The 21,720-nt window shown below is 44.6% G+C and overlaps 1 protein-coding gene across 4 annotated transcripts in view; it reads right to left on the bottom strand.

The window, feature by feature from the left end:
- Window positions 1-21,720, bottom strand: part of MYO1B (myosin IB) — a 325,313-nt gene that overhangs the window by 21,216 nt on the left and 282,377 nt on the right. For all 4 annotated transcript variants that reach the window (XM_040439420.1, XM_040439422.1, XM_040439424.1 and 1 more), the window contains 2 exons: window positions 8,446-8,520; window positions 7,209-7,343 (listed from right to left, as the gene is read on the bottom strand). In XM_040439420.1, coding sequence (XP_040295354.1) covers window positions 7,209-7,343; window positions 8,446-8,520 — 210 coding nt within the window. The remainder of the gene's footprint in view (window positions 1-7,208; window positions 7,344-8,445; window positions 8,521-21,720) is intronic.

The following is a 21,720-nucleotide window of genomic DNA, read 5'->3' as shown; positions in this document are numbered from 1 at the left end:
ATGGGGACGGATCCGTTTGAAATGGCACCATATTGTGTCAACGTCAAACGGATCCGTCCCCATTGACTTGCATTGTAATTGAGGACGGATCCGTTTGGCTCCGCACGGCCAGGCGGACACCAAAACGACTTTTTTTTTCATGTCCGTGGATCCTCCAAAAATCAAGGAAGACCCACGGACGAAAAAACGGTCACGGATCACGGGAAAACGGAACCCCGTTTTGCGGACCGCAAAAAAATACGGTCGTGTGCATGAGGCCTAATGACCAAATTTAGATATGCTCAGTTAAGACACGCGTTCTTACACACTTAGAATAAGTTATTTTATAGTGAAAGCACATGAGTTCACAGACTTTATTATTCTAGGGACAATAAAGTTTCAATTTCACAGATTAAAAAATAAATAAATTAAAGGATTAAAAGGTTTTCTGTCACCTGAAAAATGGGTATTAAGCTGGTTGACATTAGCGATGTGCTAATGTCAGCTGAACATAACTACTGTATATCAGTGCCATCTCACTGCCTAAAGCCTTTATTGAGAAAAATGAACTTTTATAATATGCTAGCCTCTAGGAGCAGGGGGGGGGGGGGGGGGCTTTATTTGCCCACCTTTTTTCATGCCCTTCTCTTGATTGACAGGGCCAGGGCAGCGCTACGCTCCTCCCGCTGGCCGTGTCTGTAGTGTAACTCTCGCGCCTGCGCCGAATACTGAACGTCGCGAGATTTACACTGCAGACATGGCTGGCAGGAGGAGAGCAGCGCTGCCCTGGCCCTGTCAATCAAGAGAAGGGCATGAAAAGAGGTGGGCAAATGGAGCCTCTAGGAGCAGGTGCAACGCCCCCCCCCCCCTGCTCCTAAAGGCTAATTTGCATATTATAAAAGTTAGTTTTTCTCAATAAAGGCTTTAGGCAGTGAGATGGCACTAATATAGTTATGTTCAGCTGACATTAGCACATCGCTAATGTCAGCCAGCTTAATACCCATTTTTCAGATGACAGAAACCCTTTAAGTAATGTAGCAAGCTAAAATGGGGCAAAATATTACGAGAAATAATGTATTAAACTGGAAGACTATATATAAGAATATAAAAAAAGCTTCTTTATCTAGCAATCACAGACTAAGGCTACATGCACACGACCGTATGTGTTTTGCGGTCATCCGTATGCCATCCTTTTTTTTGGGCGTATCCATTGTAACAATGCTAAAAAGGGACAAAAATAGGACATGTTCTATTTTTTTACGGGGCTACGGAACGGACATACTGTGTGATGGCCACATTTTTTGCGGACCCATTGAAATGAATGAAGGCCAGCCAGAGAGCGAAGAAGGCACGGCGTCTTAGACTGGGCAAAAAGAGGAAAACCCAGTTAAACGAAGCCCAAGTGCTCGAGAGGCTTCAGGAGATGTGGATCGCAGCACATAATATCCACAAGAAGGATAAGCATGTCTGACAACTGATGATGATGTGTGGAAGGTACTTCCGGATAACGAAGACCACAGAATTGTTGTAGGGACTTGGACTGGAAACCCAGGTTGTCTTGCATGGCAATAGGCCCCATGGAAAACCGAGGGGTGTCTACTCAACAGAAAAGAACCTGTAGAATCTGGCTATGCACGAGACCTGGCGAACGAGTAATAGGAAAACCCAGACACAACTTTACCCAATTTCTATGTATCAGGATGGGATACTTCAACCCAGGAAAAAACTGGGAAAACTGGAAGGAATTACTGGGCAACTGGCAGAGGGCTAGTCCTGTAGGAATCTCCCAGGTACGTGAGGAAACCCCTGTGGGCCAATTTTAAAAAGAAAATAGCGAGTAGCCACTCCCTTGTAAAGAATCTAGAACGAGAAGAGACTAAAAAGTATGGAATATGATCACTCATCAAGACAGATAAGGGATAAGGGGTGGCCAAGGGGGACAAAAAGCCAGAACTGGAACCAATCAGAGGAAGAAAATTAAAAACTATAGACAAATGGAGAGTAGTCTAAGAGGAAAAGACTGTCCCCAGGGATCAATTAGCATCCCAGCAGTGAGCAATGCGGCAGAAGAGTGCAGCCAAAGCAACCTCCGCCACTGGACAAAAGGAAGACTGCAAGTGATGCTGGAACCAGGACCATATCACGACTGGCATTAGAAACCCTGGCATTAGAAAAGAGAGTAGGCTACAATACATGAGAGAGAGCACATACATTCGCCGGAATACACTCATGAAAGCCGATCCAAAAAGATAAGGATCGCAGCATATATCTCTTCCTAAAAAGGAAACGCCCTCTAAAGAGCAGGTATTGTGGAAGACAGATGCCCCCAGAGCCGTAGAGGCTTGTTGTGAGACTTCTAACAAAAGAAGCTGAATGATACTTCACTAACTGCCTGGATCAGGCAGACCCAACTGCAGGCTGAAGAACAAATACCGTAGTGATAAGTAGAAGCAAAGCAGACGCAAAAAATATATAGATTCGTCAGAGACCATCTACTGTCACCGTGTAGCGACTCTGCCTGAAGGGGACAATGCGGTCATCAGCGGAATGCACAGATTGATCTGAGATAGGAGAAATACTTCTCCAGGAGAGAATGTGATGAATATGTCCAACGTCACAAAAACAGAGAAAATCTGGACCTATAAGAAAATATAGTGCAGGCGTTCCAGAACAGTAAGAATCCAACCTCAGGAGTATGGATACTGGCCAGGTAGACAGAAACCTAATCTGGGGGGAGCGCAATCAGTCATCTGGCAGAGGGGCATAATGTAGAAAGGGTATTACGTTCCAGCAACGAAACATCTATTAGCATTGACAACATGCGACAGCACCATAGTTCTGTCCGGTGAGGGGGGAAAAGCAGTTGATGCACAGTATGTGCCCCGAATAGGTGTGTCCCCTACATAAGGACATGTCAAATCTATTACTCATCTCTTAAAAGAGTCAGTGTTGATGGTGTCACAGCATCAACAGTTAGCGCCAATGTCCCACTTGAAATGAGAACCTTGTGGTAGACCAATGTCATAGAAACGAGGAGGTTATGCCAACCAGGGAGAACCCCGTAAAAGTGCACACCAGAAGTGAATGGCTCATCAGCTATAGCATACATACTAATGCAAATACCTGGTCAGAGAATGGAAGTACTGCAGATGCCCAGGTCATCAGGAATGAGTGGACGAATCAGGTAAACTGCAAGCGCCAGCATAAAGACCCCACCTATTGGTACAATGGCATCCATTGGTCATGTAAAATAAGCCGGAGATCCACCTGAGAGGGAATGTAGACACAACCACCACACCTAAGACCAGTGTGAGGGTTCCACCTATAGAAAAAGAGAAGCGGTAGAAGCTACAGCATAAAGAGCCAGTGCTGAAACATGGACCGGAACAGAAGGCAATGTGGTAGAAACCACGTAACCATATCCAGTGCAAATGCAAGGAGAGAGGAAGAAAGCATGGCGGGTGCCACCGTGGCTTGCAGGGGGAACGTAAGCCCCAAGCCTGGGAAGAGAACCACACAGTGGTAGACAAAGCACTTAGGGCTAAGGCAAATTCTCCACCTGAGAATGGGGCCAGACAGGAGTAGCCACAATAACTAGTGCTGGCGCAATACTCCACCTGAGGATGAGGTCATACAGTAGAAGCCATAGTATACAGTGATAGCACCATACTCCACCTGATGAGGAGACCATACAGAAGGTGCTATGGTATGTAGTACTAATGCAAATACTCCACCAGGGAGACTAAGGGAGGGGGGGGGAGGACTGTTTTAAGGGGGAGACTGTTCAGTAGGAGCCATGGCATCGAGTGATAACACAAATCCTTCCCCTTAGAAGAAGCCCACACAGAGAGTAACCACCGAAACAAGGGCTAGCGCAATACCTGAGAAATCCATACAGTAGTAGCCATGATATGTAGCGCAAGCATAAATACACACTCTGAGAAGGAGGCTATACCAAAGTAGCCACAAAAGCCAAAGTCAGGGTAGACACACCACCTGGGAAGGAGGCCCTACAGTAGTAGCTACGATCTCTAGTGCTAGTGTAAAGACTTCACCTGTGGAAGAGGACATACAGTAGTAGCCATGGAATGTAGTGCTAGCCTAAATACACCACCTGAAACAGAAGGAGTGCTAGAAGTGGAAACCGTATTCAGAGGCAGTGTACTATTCAATTTGTTTCGTAGTAACCAAATTCTCTTCTAGGGCAGATACTCGACACCTTCTTAGGTGGTGTATCATGACCAATCATGTAGTCTTGAGTCCCACCAGGGACTTAAAGCGGTGTTGTGGGGTTACACCCTGGGAAGACAGGGACTGCCATATCAACACTCAAAACCAACAACCAAAAACGAAGGGGGTAATGCGGTAGTAGCTGCAGTATCCAGTGGTTTCGTCCATATTCCGCTTGTGAGGGAGGACCAGGTAATAGTAGGTACAGTCTCTTGGCATACACCCCCGCGGAAGAATATGATAGGAATTATAGCATCTAGCGCTGTGGCGTAGTAGACATAGTATCTAATGGTGGTGTAATTACTTCAACCGTTCATGTGAATACTGAACTTGTGGGAGTAGGATATCCAGTGATAGCGCAATTACTCTGCCTTTGGAAGGGGGTAATGCGACCGGCTTTGCCGTATCCAGTGGGCATGCAATTACACCACCTATAAAGGGAGGTAATGCGACAGGCTGTACAGTATGCAGTGGCTGTACAATTACGCCATCTATAGAGGGGGGGGTAATGCGACCGGCTGAAGAGTATGGAGTGGTAGCGCGATTACGCCACCTATGAAGGGGGTAATGCGACCGGCTATAGAGTATGCAGTGGTAGTGCGATTAAGTCACCTATGGAGGGGGGGGGGGTTAAGCGACAGGCTGTACAGTATCCAGTGGTCGTGCCATTAAGCCGCCTATTGATGGGGTAATGAGACAGGCTGTACAGTATACAGTGGTAGTGTATTTACGCCACCTAAGAGGGGGGGGCAATGCTACAGAGTGTGAGGCATCCAGTGGCAATTACTCCACCTGAGGAGTGATTAACACGACAGGATGTACGGTATACGTGGGTAGTGCAAATCTTCCATCCATAGACGGACTGTCATATGACGGGACGCACGGTATACATTGGTAGTGCCATTACCCCATTTATGTGAGGAGGGGAATATGGATGTACAGCAACCAGTGGTAGTGGAACTACTCCACTTAAAAAAGGGGGAACAGGACAGGATGTACAGCGCCAGTTCGTGCCCGTGGAAGGGAGGTTGCATGAAAAACATCCAGTGGACTTGTTGCAGGGAAGTGTGCCAGTAACCGCAAGAGGGAGAGCGCACATGCACCACCTTAGAGGGGGTTAATTCTGCAACAGACACTACACTCAGCACTTGATAGTGGTAGTGAGGCTGGAGTGGAGGGGGACTGCAGAAATGCAGATGACCCCAAAGCTGGCGGGATGCAGGGGAGCTGAGCCACCCTGGTCCACTTTTGCCTTCTTTGGAGGAGGTTGGGCGGTGAGGGGAACAGACACCGGACTTCCTCCCTAGTTAAAGAGAGAGGCCGGGCCTCTGTTTCCCGTACCTAAAGGGGAGGTCTGCCTCCTACAGACACTTATCTAAAAACTGATTAGCTCAGTGTATGCAGGAGTTGAGAGTAGGAGCTAACACTTTTTTTGCCTAGTGTCGCCTCCTAGTTGCAGCAAATACTCATGGTCTCCTGTGTCCCATAATGATACGAGCGAGAAAAAACCAGTCACCTCTTCACAGGCCTGCTGCTGATCTGTTCCCAGCCTCTTCTGGTTCCCGCAGAATCAGAAAGCAGCTTAGAGCTGTGACCACTGAGGCCTGTGAATTGTTGCAGCGGTCACGGGACCAAGCTACTTTCTAGGCCTGTAGGGACCAGCAGCAGCTGGGTATGGAGGAGCAGCAGGACCAGGGGCTGGTGAGTGCTGTTCTTTTATGTTAAGAGGCACAGGTTAGGACCCCAGGGGTTGTCTGCTTCAAGTCCAGACAACCCCTTTAATCCTCCTCTCATCCCTTATCCATAAGTGATAATATCTGCAAAATATACAAGAATTAGGGATCCTCTACCATCTTGAGAAGATTAGTCCTTCCTAAGAGGTCAAAGAGAACCCGTTCAAAACCGTCACAGCGGATTGTTACATTTCTAAGCAGAAGAATAAAGTCAATTTCACACACTGCATTAAAGTCTTATTTTATTCCCAAGTTCGTTCCATCTTCATGGGTGAAGCCTCCCTGCCCTGTTCTTTACAAAATCTATTTTTGCCTGTGAACAAGATAGCCAAGCCAACCACACATCACACCAGCTGGCTGCATGCTTGCCTGGTCTACCTATTTTGACCACCCAACAAAAACTTATTTTGACCTGAAATTCAACATGTCATACCCCTGCCCCATTACATCTGTTACTGAAGGCTAGTCAGGAAGACCTCATGACAATTTGTACCAAAAAGCAAAGTAAAACAAAAAAGTGTTTAGCCATACATCAAATGTATAATCCTGCATGAGCTGTGGCGATAAATTCAGCATATCTTTAGACTGCCTGTCCTGCAGCCATCTCTAAAAACAGAGCCCACAAATGAAGAAGAGCACAATGCGCGGCCTTGGCCGCCCTCTATTCATTTTTTATAGGAGTACATAAAATAGCCAAGTGGCACGCTCGGTTAATTTCTGAAGTCCCAGAGAGATGAATATCAAGCCCACCGAGCAAGTGCACCCACCTCTCCATTCACTTCTATGCGGATGACAGAAATGTGCCAGTTCCATAGAAATAAATGGAAGGCGGCTGCGCATGAGTGTATCCATTCTAGAGTTAGGTGTGGGAAACTGAGGAGGGACCCACACCTACCAAACACTGGTGGCATACAAGTATGAGATGAGACAACCCATTTAAGCTTACACAATCTACAGTAGAGTAGGTTTTATATTTTTATACTAATGTGTATTTGCTTTGTTTCCAATCATTATATAAAAGAGCAACACGCCTCCTGTAATAGCAGTATGTGAACTGCAATGGTCAGCAACATCGGTTCTCTTTTGTGCATCATTATTGCCTTTGCCAGGCCGTCTAAAACCTTTGGCAATCCCTCTATGCCTTGCACACCTCTTTTGAGATCCAATGCTGCAAAAAATATTTTCCTATGATCTTCTAAACATGAACACACTGGAAATGTTAAAACCAGATGATTACAGCTTTCCAGCTTTAAATCTAATACATACCCTCCACAGATGGAAAATCCTCTTCATTTCCTTGTGTGTTGCCTCCAAAAAGAGGTAAGGTCTTGTTGGCCAGTTGTTGTCTATAGGAGATACTGAGGGAACCTTATTCTTCATTTCCAAGAAGTACTTTTGCATCTGGGATAAAGTTAAATAAAATAAATGCTAAGAATTTGATAATATTGCATAATCTGCAGGAACATCTAAATCATGCAAAAATTTGCTTAGGTTGTAAAAAAAAATTTACATTTCAATCAATTTGATATCTATGCAGAAATAATTTTAATTGCCCATGAACTTTTTGTTCTTCCAATGTGTTTTGTGGCTAACAGACAGCAGCCCCCCACCCCCAAACTACCATGGGAAAAAAGATAGAGCAGGTCCTATGATCACCTTAAATATAAAACATCAAGAAGAGCAGCCAGAAATAAAAATATTGTAACATGAAGGTCATCAATATCTGGTCATTAGGGTGTAACCCCCGGCACCCCTTCCAATTACCTGTTTGAAGGGGCCGCTGTGTTTGAGTGAGCATTATGGCCTTTTTCTAGGCCAGGCATATCAAGTTCATCGCACATAGCCTTTGTGCTGCTCAGTCCCATTCAAGTAAATGAGCCAGAGGTGCAATTTCTAGCACAGCTGCCGTGCAGCACTGTGTTTGGTACAACTGTGCAGCGCACTCGTTTTAGCACTGCAACCCCTCCAAACAGTTGATAAGCAAGGGTGTCACAAGTCAAACCCTGCCAATCAGATATTGATGACCTATCCTGAGGTTAAGTCAGCAATATTTTAAGGGGTTATCCAGTAACTGATATTGATGACCTATCCTCTGGATAGGTCATCAATATCAGGTCAGCGTGGACCCGACACCCAAGACCCCCGTTCATCAGCTGTTAGAAGAGGCCAGTGCTCCTAGGCCATTTGTTGTCACAGTACATCGGTCACATGGCCTAGTTGCAGCTCAGCCCCATGAAAAGAATAGGCCCGAGATGCAATACCAAGCAGAGCCATCCTACATACACATGTACACTGCTGTGCTTGGCAAGCTGGTAGGGAGCCGGCTGTGCTCACCAGAGCTTCAGTAAGTGCAGTGGCTTGCTGAAACAGCTGATCAGCAGGGGTGCCAGGAGTAAGACCCACACCGATGTGATAATGAGGAGCTATCCTATTTACACCTATAAGTCCCAGAAAACTCCAATAATTTCCTTTAAAGTTACTATGCGCTGTATATAATACTCACTATTCTCTGTATTGTGAACTCATAAATCTTCTTTCCAGCATTGGCACGGAAAAATTTCCTGTATTCTCTACGTACCTAAATATAAGAAAATAAGCCAAGTTTAATTTGATTAAGAGGCTTCAAGCACAAATGAGGAAGGCTGCCTATTGCAAATGTAGGACCACAGTTTTCTAAGAGAAAGACCACAAAGTGGTTAGTTGTAACTTACATATACGATAAACACCACATACACAGAACAAGGGACATGACACAGTTGAGTCTCAGGAATATAAAATAGATTACAAAAACATGGACGTGAATGTATAGCTAAAATTAAACATTGAAAAGATAAAGAAAGCACTGGATGCTCAGACTATTATTCTAATATTTCTACCTATTGTGGTCTATGTTGTCATTTTATTACTTCAAAATGAAAAAGATGACAAGAAATGTAGAAGTTATGATTTGCAAAATATTGAAATGTTATGGAAAGTGACGTTTGAAAGAAAGCACCGGTGATATAGAACACTCCCTTGCATGCAGTTCAAACAAAATGTAGATCCAAATAGATTAAATTCCAATACTGAGGTTTAGGAAACCAGCGGCTAGCAATAAAAATATGCATCAGTGACGTCATTTAAAAAAAATAAAAAAAATCACCAATCCTGGTAACACACACAAAAAAAAAAAATCTTCTACCCCTGTTTTCAGAAGATGGCACATCTTGTTTCTAAGACCCTCGCGTTCTTTACAGATCAGTCATGGATCTGCAAAAACGCTTCCGTTACAATAATACAACTACATTCATCTGTCATGAACGGATCAGTTTGCATTATCTGTAACGTAGCCAAGACGTCATGAACTCTATTGAAAATCGAGATCAGTTTTCTATTGTGCCAGATTGTGTCATAGAAAATGGATCCGTCCCCATCGACTTGCATTGTGTGCCAGGACGGATCCGTTTGGCTCAGTTTCGTCAAGCGGACAGCCAAACGCTGCAGGCAGCATTTTGGTGTCCGCCTCCAGAGCGGAATGGAGACTGATCGAAGGCAAACTGATGCATTCTGAGCAGATCCTTTTCCATTGAGAATGCATTAGGGCAAAACTAATCAGTTTTGGACCGCTTGTGAGAGCCCTGAAAGGATCTCACAAACTGAAAGCCAAAATGAGAGTGTGAAAGTAGCCTAAGGCCTCATGCACATGACCGTTGTGTGCACCAGTGGCCGTTGTTCCGTTTTCCGTGATTTTCTGCGGACCCATTGACTTTCAATGGGTCCGTTGAAAACTCGGAAAATGCACCGTTTGTCATCCGCGGCCGTGATCCGTGTATCCTGTCAGTCAAAAAAATATGACCTGTCCTATTTTTTTGACGGACATAGGTTCACGGACCCATTCAAGTCAATGGGTCCGTGAAAAAACACGGATGCACACAAGATTGGCATCCGTGTCCGTGATCCGTAGGCTACTTTCCGAAGACCCGTCTGCATAAAAGCTTTTTCAGAGCTGAGTTTTCACTTCGTGACAGTATATTCTAACACAGAGGCGTTCCCATAGTGATGGGGAAGCTTCTAGTTAGAATATACTACGAACTGTGTACATGACTGCCCCCTGCTGCCTGGCAGCACCCGATCTCTTACAGGGGGCTGTGATACGCACAATTAACCCCTCAGGTGCTGCACCTGAAGGGGTTAATTGTGCGTATCATAGCCCCCTGTAAGAGATCAGGGGCTGCCAGGCAGCAGACCCCCCTCCCTCCCCAGTTTTAATTTCATTGCTGGCCAGTGCGGCCCCCCTCCCTCCCGCTATTGTATTATCATTGGTAGCCAGTGTGCGCCCCCCCCCCCCCGGCCCCCCTTTATTGTATTATCATTGGTAGCCTGTGCGGCCCCCCCTGCCTCTATTGTATTAATATCATTGGTGGCCAGTGTGCGGCCTCCCCTCTCCCCCCCTATTAGAAGCATCATACTCACCAGTAGGAGGAGCTCCCGGCCGGTCACAGACAGCGCAGCAGGTAAGTATGACGCTTCTAATATTGCTAAGTAACCATGGCAACCAGGACTGCAGTAGCGTCCTGGTTGCCATGGTTACCGATCGGAGCCCCAGCGATTAAACTGGGACTCCGATCGGAAATCTCCGCTGCCACCAATGATCGGGGGAGGGGGGGGGGGGGGGGTCGAGGGCAGGCCGCACACTGGCCACCAATGATATTAATACAATAGAGGGGGGCGCACACTGGCCACCAATGATGATACAATAGAGGGAGGGAGGGGGGGGCAGCACACTGACCACCAATGATATTCAAACTGGGGAGGGAGGGGGTCTGCCCCCTGCTGCCTGGCAGCCCCTGATCTCTTACAGGTGGCTATGATACGCACAATTAACCCCTTCAGGTGCGGCACCTGAGGGGTTATTTGTGCTGATCACAGCCCCCTGTAAGAGATCGGGTGCTGCCAGGCAGCAGGGGGCAGTCATGTACACAGTTCGTAGTATATTCTAACTAGAAGCGTCCCCATCACTATGGGAACGCCTCTGTGTTAGAATATACTGTCTGATATGAGTTTCACGATCTAACTCAAATCCGATGGTATATTCTAACATAGAGGCGTTCCCATGGTGATGGGGATGCTTCAAGTTAAAATATACCATCGGATTGGAGAAAACTCCGATCCTATGGTATACAGGGAGTGCAGAATTATTAGGCAAGTTGTATTTTTGAGGATTAATTTTATTATTGAACAACGACCATGTTCTCAATGAACCCAAACAACTCATTAATATCAAAGCTGAATATTTTTGGAAGTAGTTTTTAGTTTGTTTTTAGTTTTAGCTATTTTAGGGGGATATCTGTGTGTGCAGGTGACTATTACTGTGCATAATTATTAGGCAACTTAACAAAAAACAAATATATACCCATTTCAATTATTTATTTTTATTAGTGAAACCAATATAACATCTCAACATTCACAAATATACATTTCTGACATTCAAAAACAAAACAAAAACAAATCAGTGACCAATATAGCCACCTTTCTTTGCAAGGACACTCAAAAGCCTGCCATCCATGGATTCTGTCAGTGTTTTGATCTGTTCACCATCAACATTGCGTGCAGCAGCAACCACAGCCTCCCAGACACTGTTCAGAGAGGTGTACTGTTTTCCCTCCTTGTAAATCTCACATTTGATGATGGACCACAGGTTCTCAATGGGGTTCAGATCAGGTGAACAAGGAGGCCATGTCATTAGATTTTCTTCTTTTATACCCTTTCTTGCCAGCCACGCTGTGGAGTACTTGGACGCGTGTGATGGAGCATTGTCCTGCATGAAAATCATGTTTTTCTTGAAGGATGCAGACTTCTTCCTGTACCACTGCTTGAAGAAGGTGTCTTCCAGAAACTGGCAGTAGGACTGGGAGTTGAGCTTGACTCCATCCTCAACCCGAAAAGGCCCCACAAGCTCATCTTTGATGATACTAGCCCAAACCAGTACTCCACCTCCACCTTGCTGGCGTCTGAGTCGGACTGGAGCTCTCTGCCCTTTACCAATCCAGCCACGGGCCCATCCATCTGGCCCATCAAGACTCACTCATTTCATCAGTCCATAAAACCTTAGAAAAATCAGTCTTGAGATATTTCTTGGCCCAGTCTTGACGTTTCTGCTTGTGTGTCTTGTTCAGTGGTGGTCGTCTTTCAGCCTTTCTTACCTTGGCCATGTCTGAGTATTGCACACCTTGTGCTTTTGGGCACTCCAGTGATGTTGCAGCTCTGAAATATGGCCAAACTGGTGGCAAGTGGCATCTTGGCAGCTGCACGCTTGACTTTTCTCAGTTCATGGGCAGTTATTTTGCGCCTTGGTTTTTCCACACGCTTCTTGCGACCCTGTTGACTATTTTGAATGAAACGCTTGATTGTTCGATGATCACGCTTCAGAAGCTTTGCAATTTTAAGAGTGCTGCATCCCTCTGCAAGATATCTCACTATTTTTGACTTTTCTGAGCCTGTCAAGTCCTTCTTTTGACCCATTTTGCCAAAGGAAAGGAAGTTGCCTAATAATTATGCACACCTAATATAGGGTGTTGATGTCATTAGACCACACCCCTTCTCATTACAGAGATGCACATCACCTAATATGCTTAATTGGTAGTAGGCTTTCGAGCCTATACAGCTTGGAGTAAGACAACATGCATAAAGAGGATGATGTGGTCAAAATACTCATTTGCCTAATAATTCTGCACTCCCTGTATTAACTCCTGACTTTACATTGAAAGTCAATGGGGGACGGATCCGTTTGCAATTGCACCATATTGTGTCAACGTCAAACGGATCCGTCCCCATTGACTTGCATTGTAAGTCAGGACGGATCCGTTTGGATCCTCCAAAAATCAAGGAAGACCCACGAACGAAAAAACGGTCACGGATCACGAACCAACGGAACCCCATTTTGCGGACCGTGAAAAAATACTGTCGTGTGCATGAGGCCTTAGTGTGTCTTTTTCACTTAGATGTTCACTCAATGTTCTATGTTTTAAAGGTGCTGTCCCATGAAAAATATTCAGCACCTGCATCTGAACTCTTTTGTAACTGCATGTATTTAATCAAATGTATCTGTATAGCGCCACCTGCTGTTTTTGTTTTCTTTGTCCAGCTCATTGAGAACAACGCACATGCTCAGTTTCATTTTTCAACAGCCTCCTGAGCTGTGATAGGGAGAGCATGGACACGCCCCCTTAGCTGCAACAGAAAAGACACCCCCCTTGAGCTGTCAGCTTGATATAAATCTAGCAGAGCAATGAATGGGGAGATCTCTGGATCCATATGAGGTACAGAGCTGGTTCTAGCTTTGTTAGAAAGAGATCGTCATGTAGTATATGTCGGCCGATTTTTTTTTTACATTAGTCATGGAATAACCCCTTTAAAGGAGTTGTCTGAGATCATTAAAAATCTAGGGCATACCGCCAAATGGTCCAAAAAAAATAAAAAATATGGTATACTTCTGTTTCTCTAGCGCTGTTCTCTAAGCTGCTGAGGACAGTGATTGGCTACAGCAGTGACATGCCATATACCTGTACATCACCACTGCAGTTTGTGAACAAACAGCGTCAGAAGGGCCAGCAGAGCAGAGCTCGGCAGTGGAGAAAGAGGCAAGTATACCCTAATTTTCATGTCATACTTATTTTACTGATCCCAAGCACCCTTTCTGTTCCAAAGCTTCATGGTTTCCGGTAGCAGTGGTGGCTTTAGGAAGTGTCAGTGACAGCACCAGGGAATCAGTAATGTAATTATTACTTCTTTTACTATGCTATAGCATTAAAAAAAAATTTTTTAACCTTGGTTACTAGACAACCCCTTTAAATGGGTTGTCCAAGTTATATTTTTGTACTTTGTATGTTTCTAATTAAGCAAATTTAAGGGGTTTTCGGTTCACTTACTTCATCCATAGTGGCCCCGTTCTCCTAGTTTGCCGAGCATCACCTGTGATGTCAGCTTCTTTCCCTCCTCTGATGATGTTCTGTGCATAAGCCTGAGGGAGCAGGGGAAGAAGGTCTGCCTCTGCACACAGAAGGTCACTGAGCAGGCTGTGCCAGTTGAAACGACAAGCCACGCCTCCTACACTGACAATCTGCTGGATGAGCTGTCTGCCCTCTGTCTCCCCTCCCACTGGATTCTTCAGCAAAGTTTAACCCCTTCTACCATCAGGAGCACAGATTCAGGGTTGGAGGCTCTGCCTCAGGTACTGAGCAGCTGCAGGGTTTACTCTTCTCCAGGCACTGAAGAGACAAATGCTGTGCACAGGATCTTCCCTCCCTCCTCCTCCTCCTGCAAACACAGAACTGACAAAGACCGGAGGAATTCTCTCCTCTGAATTCTTCTGCTGTCTGCAGAGTATTGCACAAGAACAGATAGGGGGGAAATCCTGTGTGCATCATTAATGACATTGCACTCTACAGCTGGGACTAGTTCCACACATAGAATATGAGTATCCCAACAGTCAGACTGCAGTCAACATTTTTATTTACTCCTTTTGCAGAACAGGTGGAGGGAAAAGGCAGTCTTTGTTGACACCCACAAATATTCATGACGAAAACCTCAGAGATTGTGAAGATTTTGAATGCACTTCCTGTATGCACAGTCATATAAATTACTCTGATTTGTAAATCTGGAAATACAAAGCAAATGCTAGACAAGGTACAAAAGGAGTGAAATTTGTAGTAAAAATATAAGAGGTAAAAGTATTTACAATGTATTACAATGATAGACAAGTGAATGATATTATGCAATGTTAAAAAATACAATATTGTAAGCAGTACAGCCTCCTGATAGATATGGTTTGCTCAGGAGTCCTGCAACCGCCTGTAAGAACTTGGGAAACTATTAAATCTGCAGCACAGTGGCTTGCACTGCCTTGCAGCACTAGGGTCCTGGGCTTGAATCTTACCAGGGGCTACATCTGCATTTGTGTGTGGCTTTTCTTACATTACTCCAGTACCTTTTCATACTCCAAAAACATACTGGTAGGTCAATTCATTTCCTATCAATTTTGCCATAGTGTGTCAATTACAATCTCAGTCTTGCGGTATAAGTTTGTGCTATATAAGCAATAAGAGATTAAGAGTAGAGATGAGTGAATTGACTAAATGAATCGGGTTTCTTACAAATCTCACAAAAATGTGTCTACCAAACAAATCTGAAACTTTTGTGATTTCTTCCAGACAAAATTGTGTAAAAACAGTGCCCAGCATCACTTTACTGTTAATATTGGGGGTGGTGGTGAACTACAAGGGAGGAAGAAGGTGGAGGATTACTTAACATTGGAGGAAGTGGGATGGAGGGGCTTGCTCCAATTGGCTCAGAGGCTGAAAGACAGCCTCATCAGCCCATCAGGGGGGGTAGTAGGCAGGGATATCCCTATGCTGACTGAGAAAAGCCACACTGTGTTCAGCTTCTGACCTGGAAAGTGTGTGTCTGGAAATGTCTGACAAAAAAAAAAATTTTTTTTATAGACATAAGGCAATAATGTAGTTTGATAGGAACACTATAGGGAGAGATAGAGAGGTATAATTGTTTAGATTTTAGGGAATTTGATAAAGGAAAGCTTTGAGGAGTGAGGGCATGCTTACACTGTTGTCACTGAACAATAGAACGTTTGTATATGTATATAGTTTAAAATGTTGAACTTTATTGATATACCTTAAAAGATTGGAACGAGAGTGAATCACTATGCAAGATAATGATCTCAATAGGGCTTATACCTTGTGCAGCTATAAATGCAACAAATTGGCACCAGACTTGGTCAATGGTATCCTTCTATCCCTATCGCTTGATACGGGATAAAAGGAGGAGATTTATCTGCCAAAAAGTATGGCCTACAAGGTACTAAATTCCTAGCAGTTGTAGGGCATCCACCAATACTATGATTTATGATGTGATGCGTCTACAAATGAAAACCGGGCACTGAGGAGACAAAACTACTTGCAGGGAGAGGAGTGGGCAGATATGCTATACACAGCGTCCTATATAAGCGTTGATGTACACTCACACTGTGAAAGCTATAACTACACCCACAATTCGTCCTATTTACTCCCCTAGTAATGTCACTCTGGTAAAGTAATATAATAATCCAGTGCCCAGGACGGCACAGCGCTCTACACCTAGCAGCTTCAGTATATATGTGCCTACGTATCGCCCATTAAATGCTCAACGTGTTTCTTTGTAGCAAATCATCAGGAGCTGGGGGCGCCGAAAACAGCTGATTAAGTCACCTAGGCCACTCCCACCAAAGGCGGAGTCAATCCCCCGGATGGCCAATCAAGGAGCTAGATATGCGGTTATGTCAGTAAACCACCGCCCCCATGTTAGCCGCCCACTCCAGGAACGAACCGTTGCTAGTGTCAACACACTGGGCTTTAAACAGGAATAAATCGGCGATTGGTAAGATAGCCGGTAGGTATTAAAATACTGAGAATAGGCTCACTACAAGCGAGTATAAATTAAGTGCATGGGATCATATTATGAACCCATTCTACACAGCAGTAGGACGATGTCAGAAGCATATGCATTAAAGGGGGGCATATTCAGCTTCATACACCTTGGACAGGCTACTTGATATTACATAAAGTAGATGGATTGTGGGGAATTACACGGGGTCAATCAAAGATGGATATAATGAACCCCTATTGTAAAACCACCACATCAAATATGATGGGACCATCTTAAATGAAGCAAGCAAAAAAGATAAATTCATTGAGACCTTCAGGACGCACCGTCTGTAACCTGAAGGTCCATTGTGCCTCCTTTTGCAATACTTTTCTATCAAATTCACCACCTTCACAGATCTTCTCACCGTTTCAATCCTCTCATTCTCATGGGTTGAGGCAACATGTCGTGCAATAGGGGTATCTGCACAATTCCGAATATCGTATAGGGGCTCACCGATCAGTCTCAGAAATTCTCGGATAGTTTTTCCCACATATTGCATCCCGCATTTACAAGTTGCCAAGTACACGATGCCTCTGGTTTTGCAATTGATAAATGACCTGATCATCTATTGTTTTTGCGTGACCGTACTAGTGAATATACTTCCAGTTTGAATGGCATTTCACGCAATGCAGCTACTACAGCGAAACGTGCCCATAGGTCTACTGCCCAACCAGGTAGATGCAACAGGGGTTTGGTATAAACCATGCACCAACCTATCACGCAGGTTCCTCCCCCGGCGGTATGTGATGTTCGGCCCATCGCCCACTAGATGACCCACGTCAGGATCAGATTGCAAAATTACCCGAAATTGGGTAAGAGTAGCTCGAACAGTCTCATGAGCATCATCGAAGGTTGCAATGATGCGAATTTTCGCATCTGATGGTTTCGACTGTGGAACCAGTAAAGTATTACGGTCAGCCGCCAGTGAGTGTTGATGTGCCCTTGCCAATACATGTTGTGGGTACTCTCTCCTCCGAAACCTCTGTTGTAAGTCCTTGGCTGCCACCAAATAGTCCGATACCTTGGAGCAATTGCGCCGTAACCACAAATATTGCCCCTTAGGAATACCTTCTTTAAGGGGCCCCGGATGGTGACTATCCCATTGTAACAGACCATTTGTGGCAGTCTTTTCGGAAGAGACGGGTCCCTAGGCATCCCTCCTGGTCCTTAAACACTGTCAAGTCCAAAAAAATCGATCTGGTCATCATGGATCTCCGAAGTGAAAAAAAGTCCTATCTCGTTTATATTCAATACCTGCACAAAGTCATCGAAGTCTGATTTAGTCCCCGACCATAAGATGAACACGTCGTCAATGAAACGTAGCCATAAATTGACGTAGCGTGTCCATCTGCCATTGACATCTGTAAAAACAACCTCTTGCTCCCACCAGCCCAGGTAGAGGTTAGCGAACGTGGGGGCACAAGGGCTCCCCATCACCACCCCCCTGAGCTGGTGGTAGATCCGACGGTCAAAGAGGAACACATTGTTCTCAAGGATAAACTGGAGCAATTGCAAAATGAACTCATTATGTGGCCATAGATGGATTCCTCGCTATTTGAGGAAATCACCCACAGCCCTACACCCCTTGTCATGGGGTATAGAGCTGTAGAGTGCCTCCACATCCAGACTGGCCAACAACATGTGCTCATGAGTTTGAATGTCCTCCAGCTTCTGGATCACCTCCATTGAGTCATGTATATAAGATGGAAGGGAAAGTACAAACGGTAGCAAGACCGTATCGACATATGTGCTAATACCATGTGTCAGGCTATCAATGCCTGACACTATGGGTCTTCCTTTCAGGGGGGAACACGCTTTGTGAACCTTCGGAAGGCTGTAGAAACAAGGAATCTGTGGGTGCTTAGGGAGCAAATATGCATATTCAACTTCATATGGAGAGTCTCCATAGGGTTATTTTCCAGCACACGATAACAGTGCTTATCCTTTAAGATCTTTAGACACATCTCACTGTATTGCTCTGCTCCCAAAATAACCACATTTCCCCCCTTGTCTGAAGGTTTAAATCACTATAGAGGGATCCCCCTCTAGAGATAATAATGCCTCAGTCTCTGCCTTAGATAGATTTTGGTTCCTCCTTCTGTCCCCCTCTATTGATCTAAGTTCGTCCGTCACTATCTTTAGAAAGATATCCATCGCTGTGTGATCTCCCAGTGGAGGATTTTTTGTAGATGGAAGTTTTAATTCTGTGAAGGGACCCTCCCCTATTGGCCTATCACCCTCCTCCATCATTGTTGCTAACAGACGCACGTCAGGTAGTTCATCGATATTAATCCCTAATTCGACGCATTGTTGTCTGTCGTAAGTGGAGAAGAATTTTTTCCATTTCAGTTTCCTGACAAACAGGGTCAGGTCCTTCACCCATCTAAATTCATCAAAAGAACATGTAGGGACAAATGAGAGGCCCCTTTTAAGCACCTGCATCTCAGATGTGCTAAGGGGTCTTTGTGAGAGATTCACGATTTGTAAATCATCCGTGTGTTTGACAGATTGAGTTGTCACACTACCTACATCAGAAGCATTTTTCATAGGGGATTGCCTTATTGGTTTTTCCGGTCCCTTAAACCGTAAGTTGGTGGTTCCTGAGGGATCCCTAAAAAATTCCACTGATTACGGGATCTCCTATTTCTACCACCTCTTCCCCTATTCCTTCCTCTACCCGAAGAGAAAATGGGGAACTGTTGGGGGGGATATGGGATACTCTCGCCCTCAGCTTCACCCTCTGAAGAAGAGGGTTCCATTTCTACCTCTAATATCCTACTTGTCCTAGCTCCAAATTCTAGAATACGACCCTCCTTGAAATCTGTGGTGTCCCTAAGGAACTGGATGTGCTTCCTCTCCTTGAGCTGCGCCATAAAGCGCTCGATATTCTGCTGGAGGATCAGCTCCTTCCGGGCAAAATCCGAATTTCCTGAGAATTTATTAGTTGCCACAATCTGTTCCTGGAGGGCCTGTGTATTTTTGTTATACCCAGTTTTTTCACCCTCCAGTAATAATGTCAAACGCAGCGAACTATCGATCGATTCTGTTTCCCACTTTTTGTAAAATTCTGGGGTTCTAATCCTTACTGATGGTAGAAATGGAATCCTAAGACCTCTAGGTACTATTTTGTTTCTGATGTAGGGCTCTAATGTTTTGTACTATATACATATACAAACGTTCTATTGTTCAGTGACAAGTGTTTAGAGGTGAACGTAATCCCATTATATCTTTATCAGTGCATGGTTACACTGTGCTTGCTGCTACAGCAGCAACTCAGCCTGGCAATTCTGTATTACAAAACGCCCTGCAAGAAGAAAAAAAAAAGAAAAAAAATTATATTATATTATATTATATATTATATATATATATATATATATATATATATATATATATGTCTTTTCTGTATATGAACAGAGAAACCCCTTATTTTTTTCAAAACCTCTAGTTTCTAAATAGACTTATTGCCAGCACAGCACCGCAATAGCATTTTGCTGTAAACGCTGAGCAATTGCACTCTCTCTCTTCAATGCATTATATCAGTGTTATTAAACATGTTGAAATATAGCAAAAGCATTTTACGGCAATAATGCCACATTTATACCAGTGTTATTGAATACATAGTTCAAAGACATTTTGCTGAAACACTGCATTGTTTAGTGGATGCATCAGACCGTGTTTTTCAAAGCAATTTACTGCAAAAAAGATTGAATTCCCACAGAATGAAAATGTAGTCTCCTGGAGGAGGATGAGGAGTTACCACTGGAGGAAGTGTCAGTGGTGGAGAAAAAGCATGAGGCCAATAATGATTATAATCACACCAGCCATGTTGACAAGGCATCTTAGTAGGGGCGGAGTTGGAAAAAACTGGGTCCTCAGACACTCTGGCCAGAATATATCATGCTGTATGCTTGCTTATATGTATCCTTACCATCAACCAATCTGACAATTACTAGACAGCTCTGCTTTTAGAACCTCGCTATCAAAAGAAAATGGGAAAATGTTTGATTTTTGCTAACTTTATTACCAGGATACACTGTGTACGAAGTTGTTGCACCTGTCGGTGAACAAATGCCTGCTTGTCTAACCAGGAGGCCCCTCTCTGCCTACTGCAGAGTCACCCACCTCCTGCCATCTCCACTATCACAAACAGCTGAAGCCGCAGAAGCCAGTTGACCATCAACAACATGGAGAAATTTCTCATGTGCAGCACCAGGTAGATGTAATTCAGCAAACAGACGTAACGCCTCAACACTCAAGTTCTGAACTACCTAGACTCTGGCCTTTCTCTGGCACATACCGTGTTCCCTGACCCCATGGACTTCTGGGCAGTCCGAGTGAACACTGGCCTGAACTGACTAAGTACGCTCTGTTCTGTCTTGTCCAGCCTCTAGTGTCATCTCAGAGAAGGTTTTCAGCATCACAAGGGCGGTGTGTCAAAGTTGTCCTCCAATAGTGTACAAAACACCACTTTTGTCAATATAAAAGGAGTCATGGATCCATGAGTATCTTCACACACTTCTGACCAAACCTGATGAATAGATCAGCCCTCGCCGATGGTGCCACATCATGCCATTGCTGCTGTCTGCCACCATGCCGAGTACTGTATGACTGTTGCTGCAAACCATCATGTTCTGTACCGCATGGCTGCTGTGGCCACCGCCGCAGCTTCTACTCTGCTGTTAATCCCCCTACTGCCACTTTCATTACTGCTATACAGCCGCCACTACCACCATTAAATAGCCGCACACATCTACTTCCTTGTCTGTTCCATGCTGCAGCTGCTGCTACTATTGCGGCCACATGCCACTATATCTGCACCCTTTCCACATCCATACTGCGCTGCTGCTGCTCCCAATTAAAAGGGAGAATTTTTCCAGGCTCATTGAGAACAAGCACCCCTTTCTTCTGACAATTAACACTTTGAGTGTATAAATATACCTAAGCATTCTGACCACATCAAGGTATACTTTTGGACGCTTGTGCAAAATACACCACTGTTACTTATGACATTAACATGTGTGTATAAAGAGGGGCAAGCAACTGCCCCCTGTTAAGGCATAGTTTTTGGATGCTTGGTCCCAACATGCCATTGGGGGAGATTTATCAAACTGGTGTAAAATAGAACTGGCTTAGTCGCCCATAGCAACCAGATTCCACTTTCATTTTCCAATGGAGCCGTGAAAAATGAAAGGCGGAATCTGATTGGCTGTTATGGGTAACTAAGCCAGTTCTACTTTACACCAGTTTGGAAAGTCTCCCCTTTTGTTTTTTCCCCTAACAGCATGCGTGTTTAACCACCATCTGGCTCTGGTAAGGAACAATT

This window comes from Bufo bufo, chromosome 7 (assembly GCF_905171765.1).
Source record: "Bufo bufo chromosome 7, aBufBuf1.1, whole genome shotgun sequence".
Lineage (NCBI taxonomy): Eukaryota > Metazoa > Chordata > Amphibia > Anura > Bufonidae > Bufo > Bufo bufo.
Note: the sequence above shows the minus strand (reverse complement) of the source record. Positions and strands in the feature narration are given on the sequence as shown.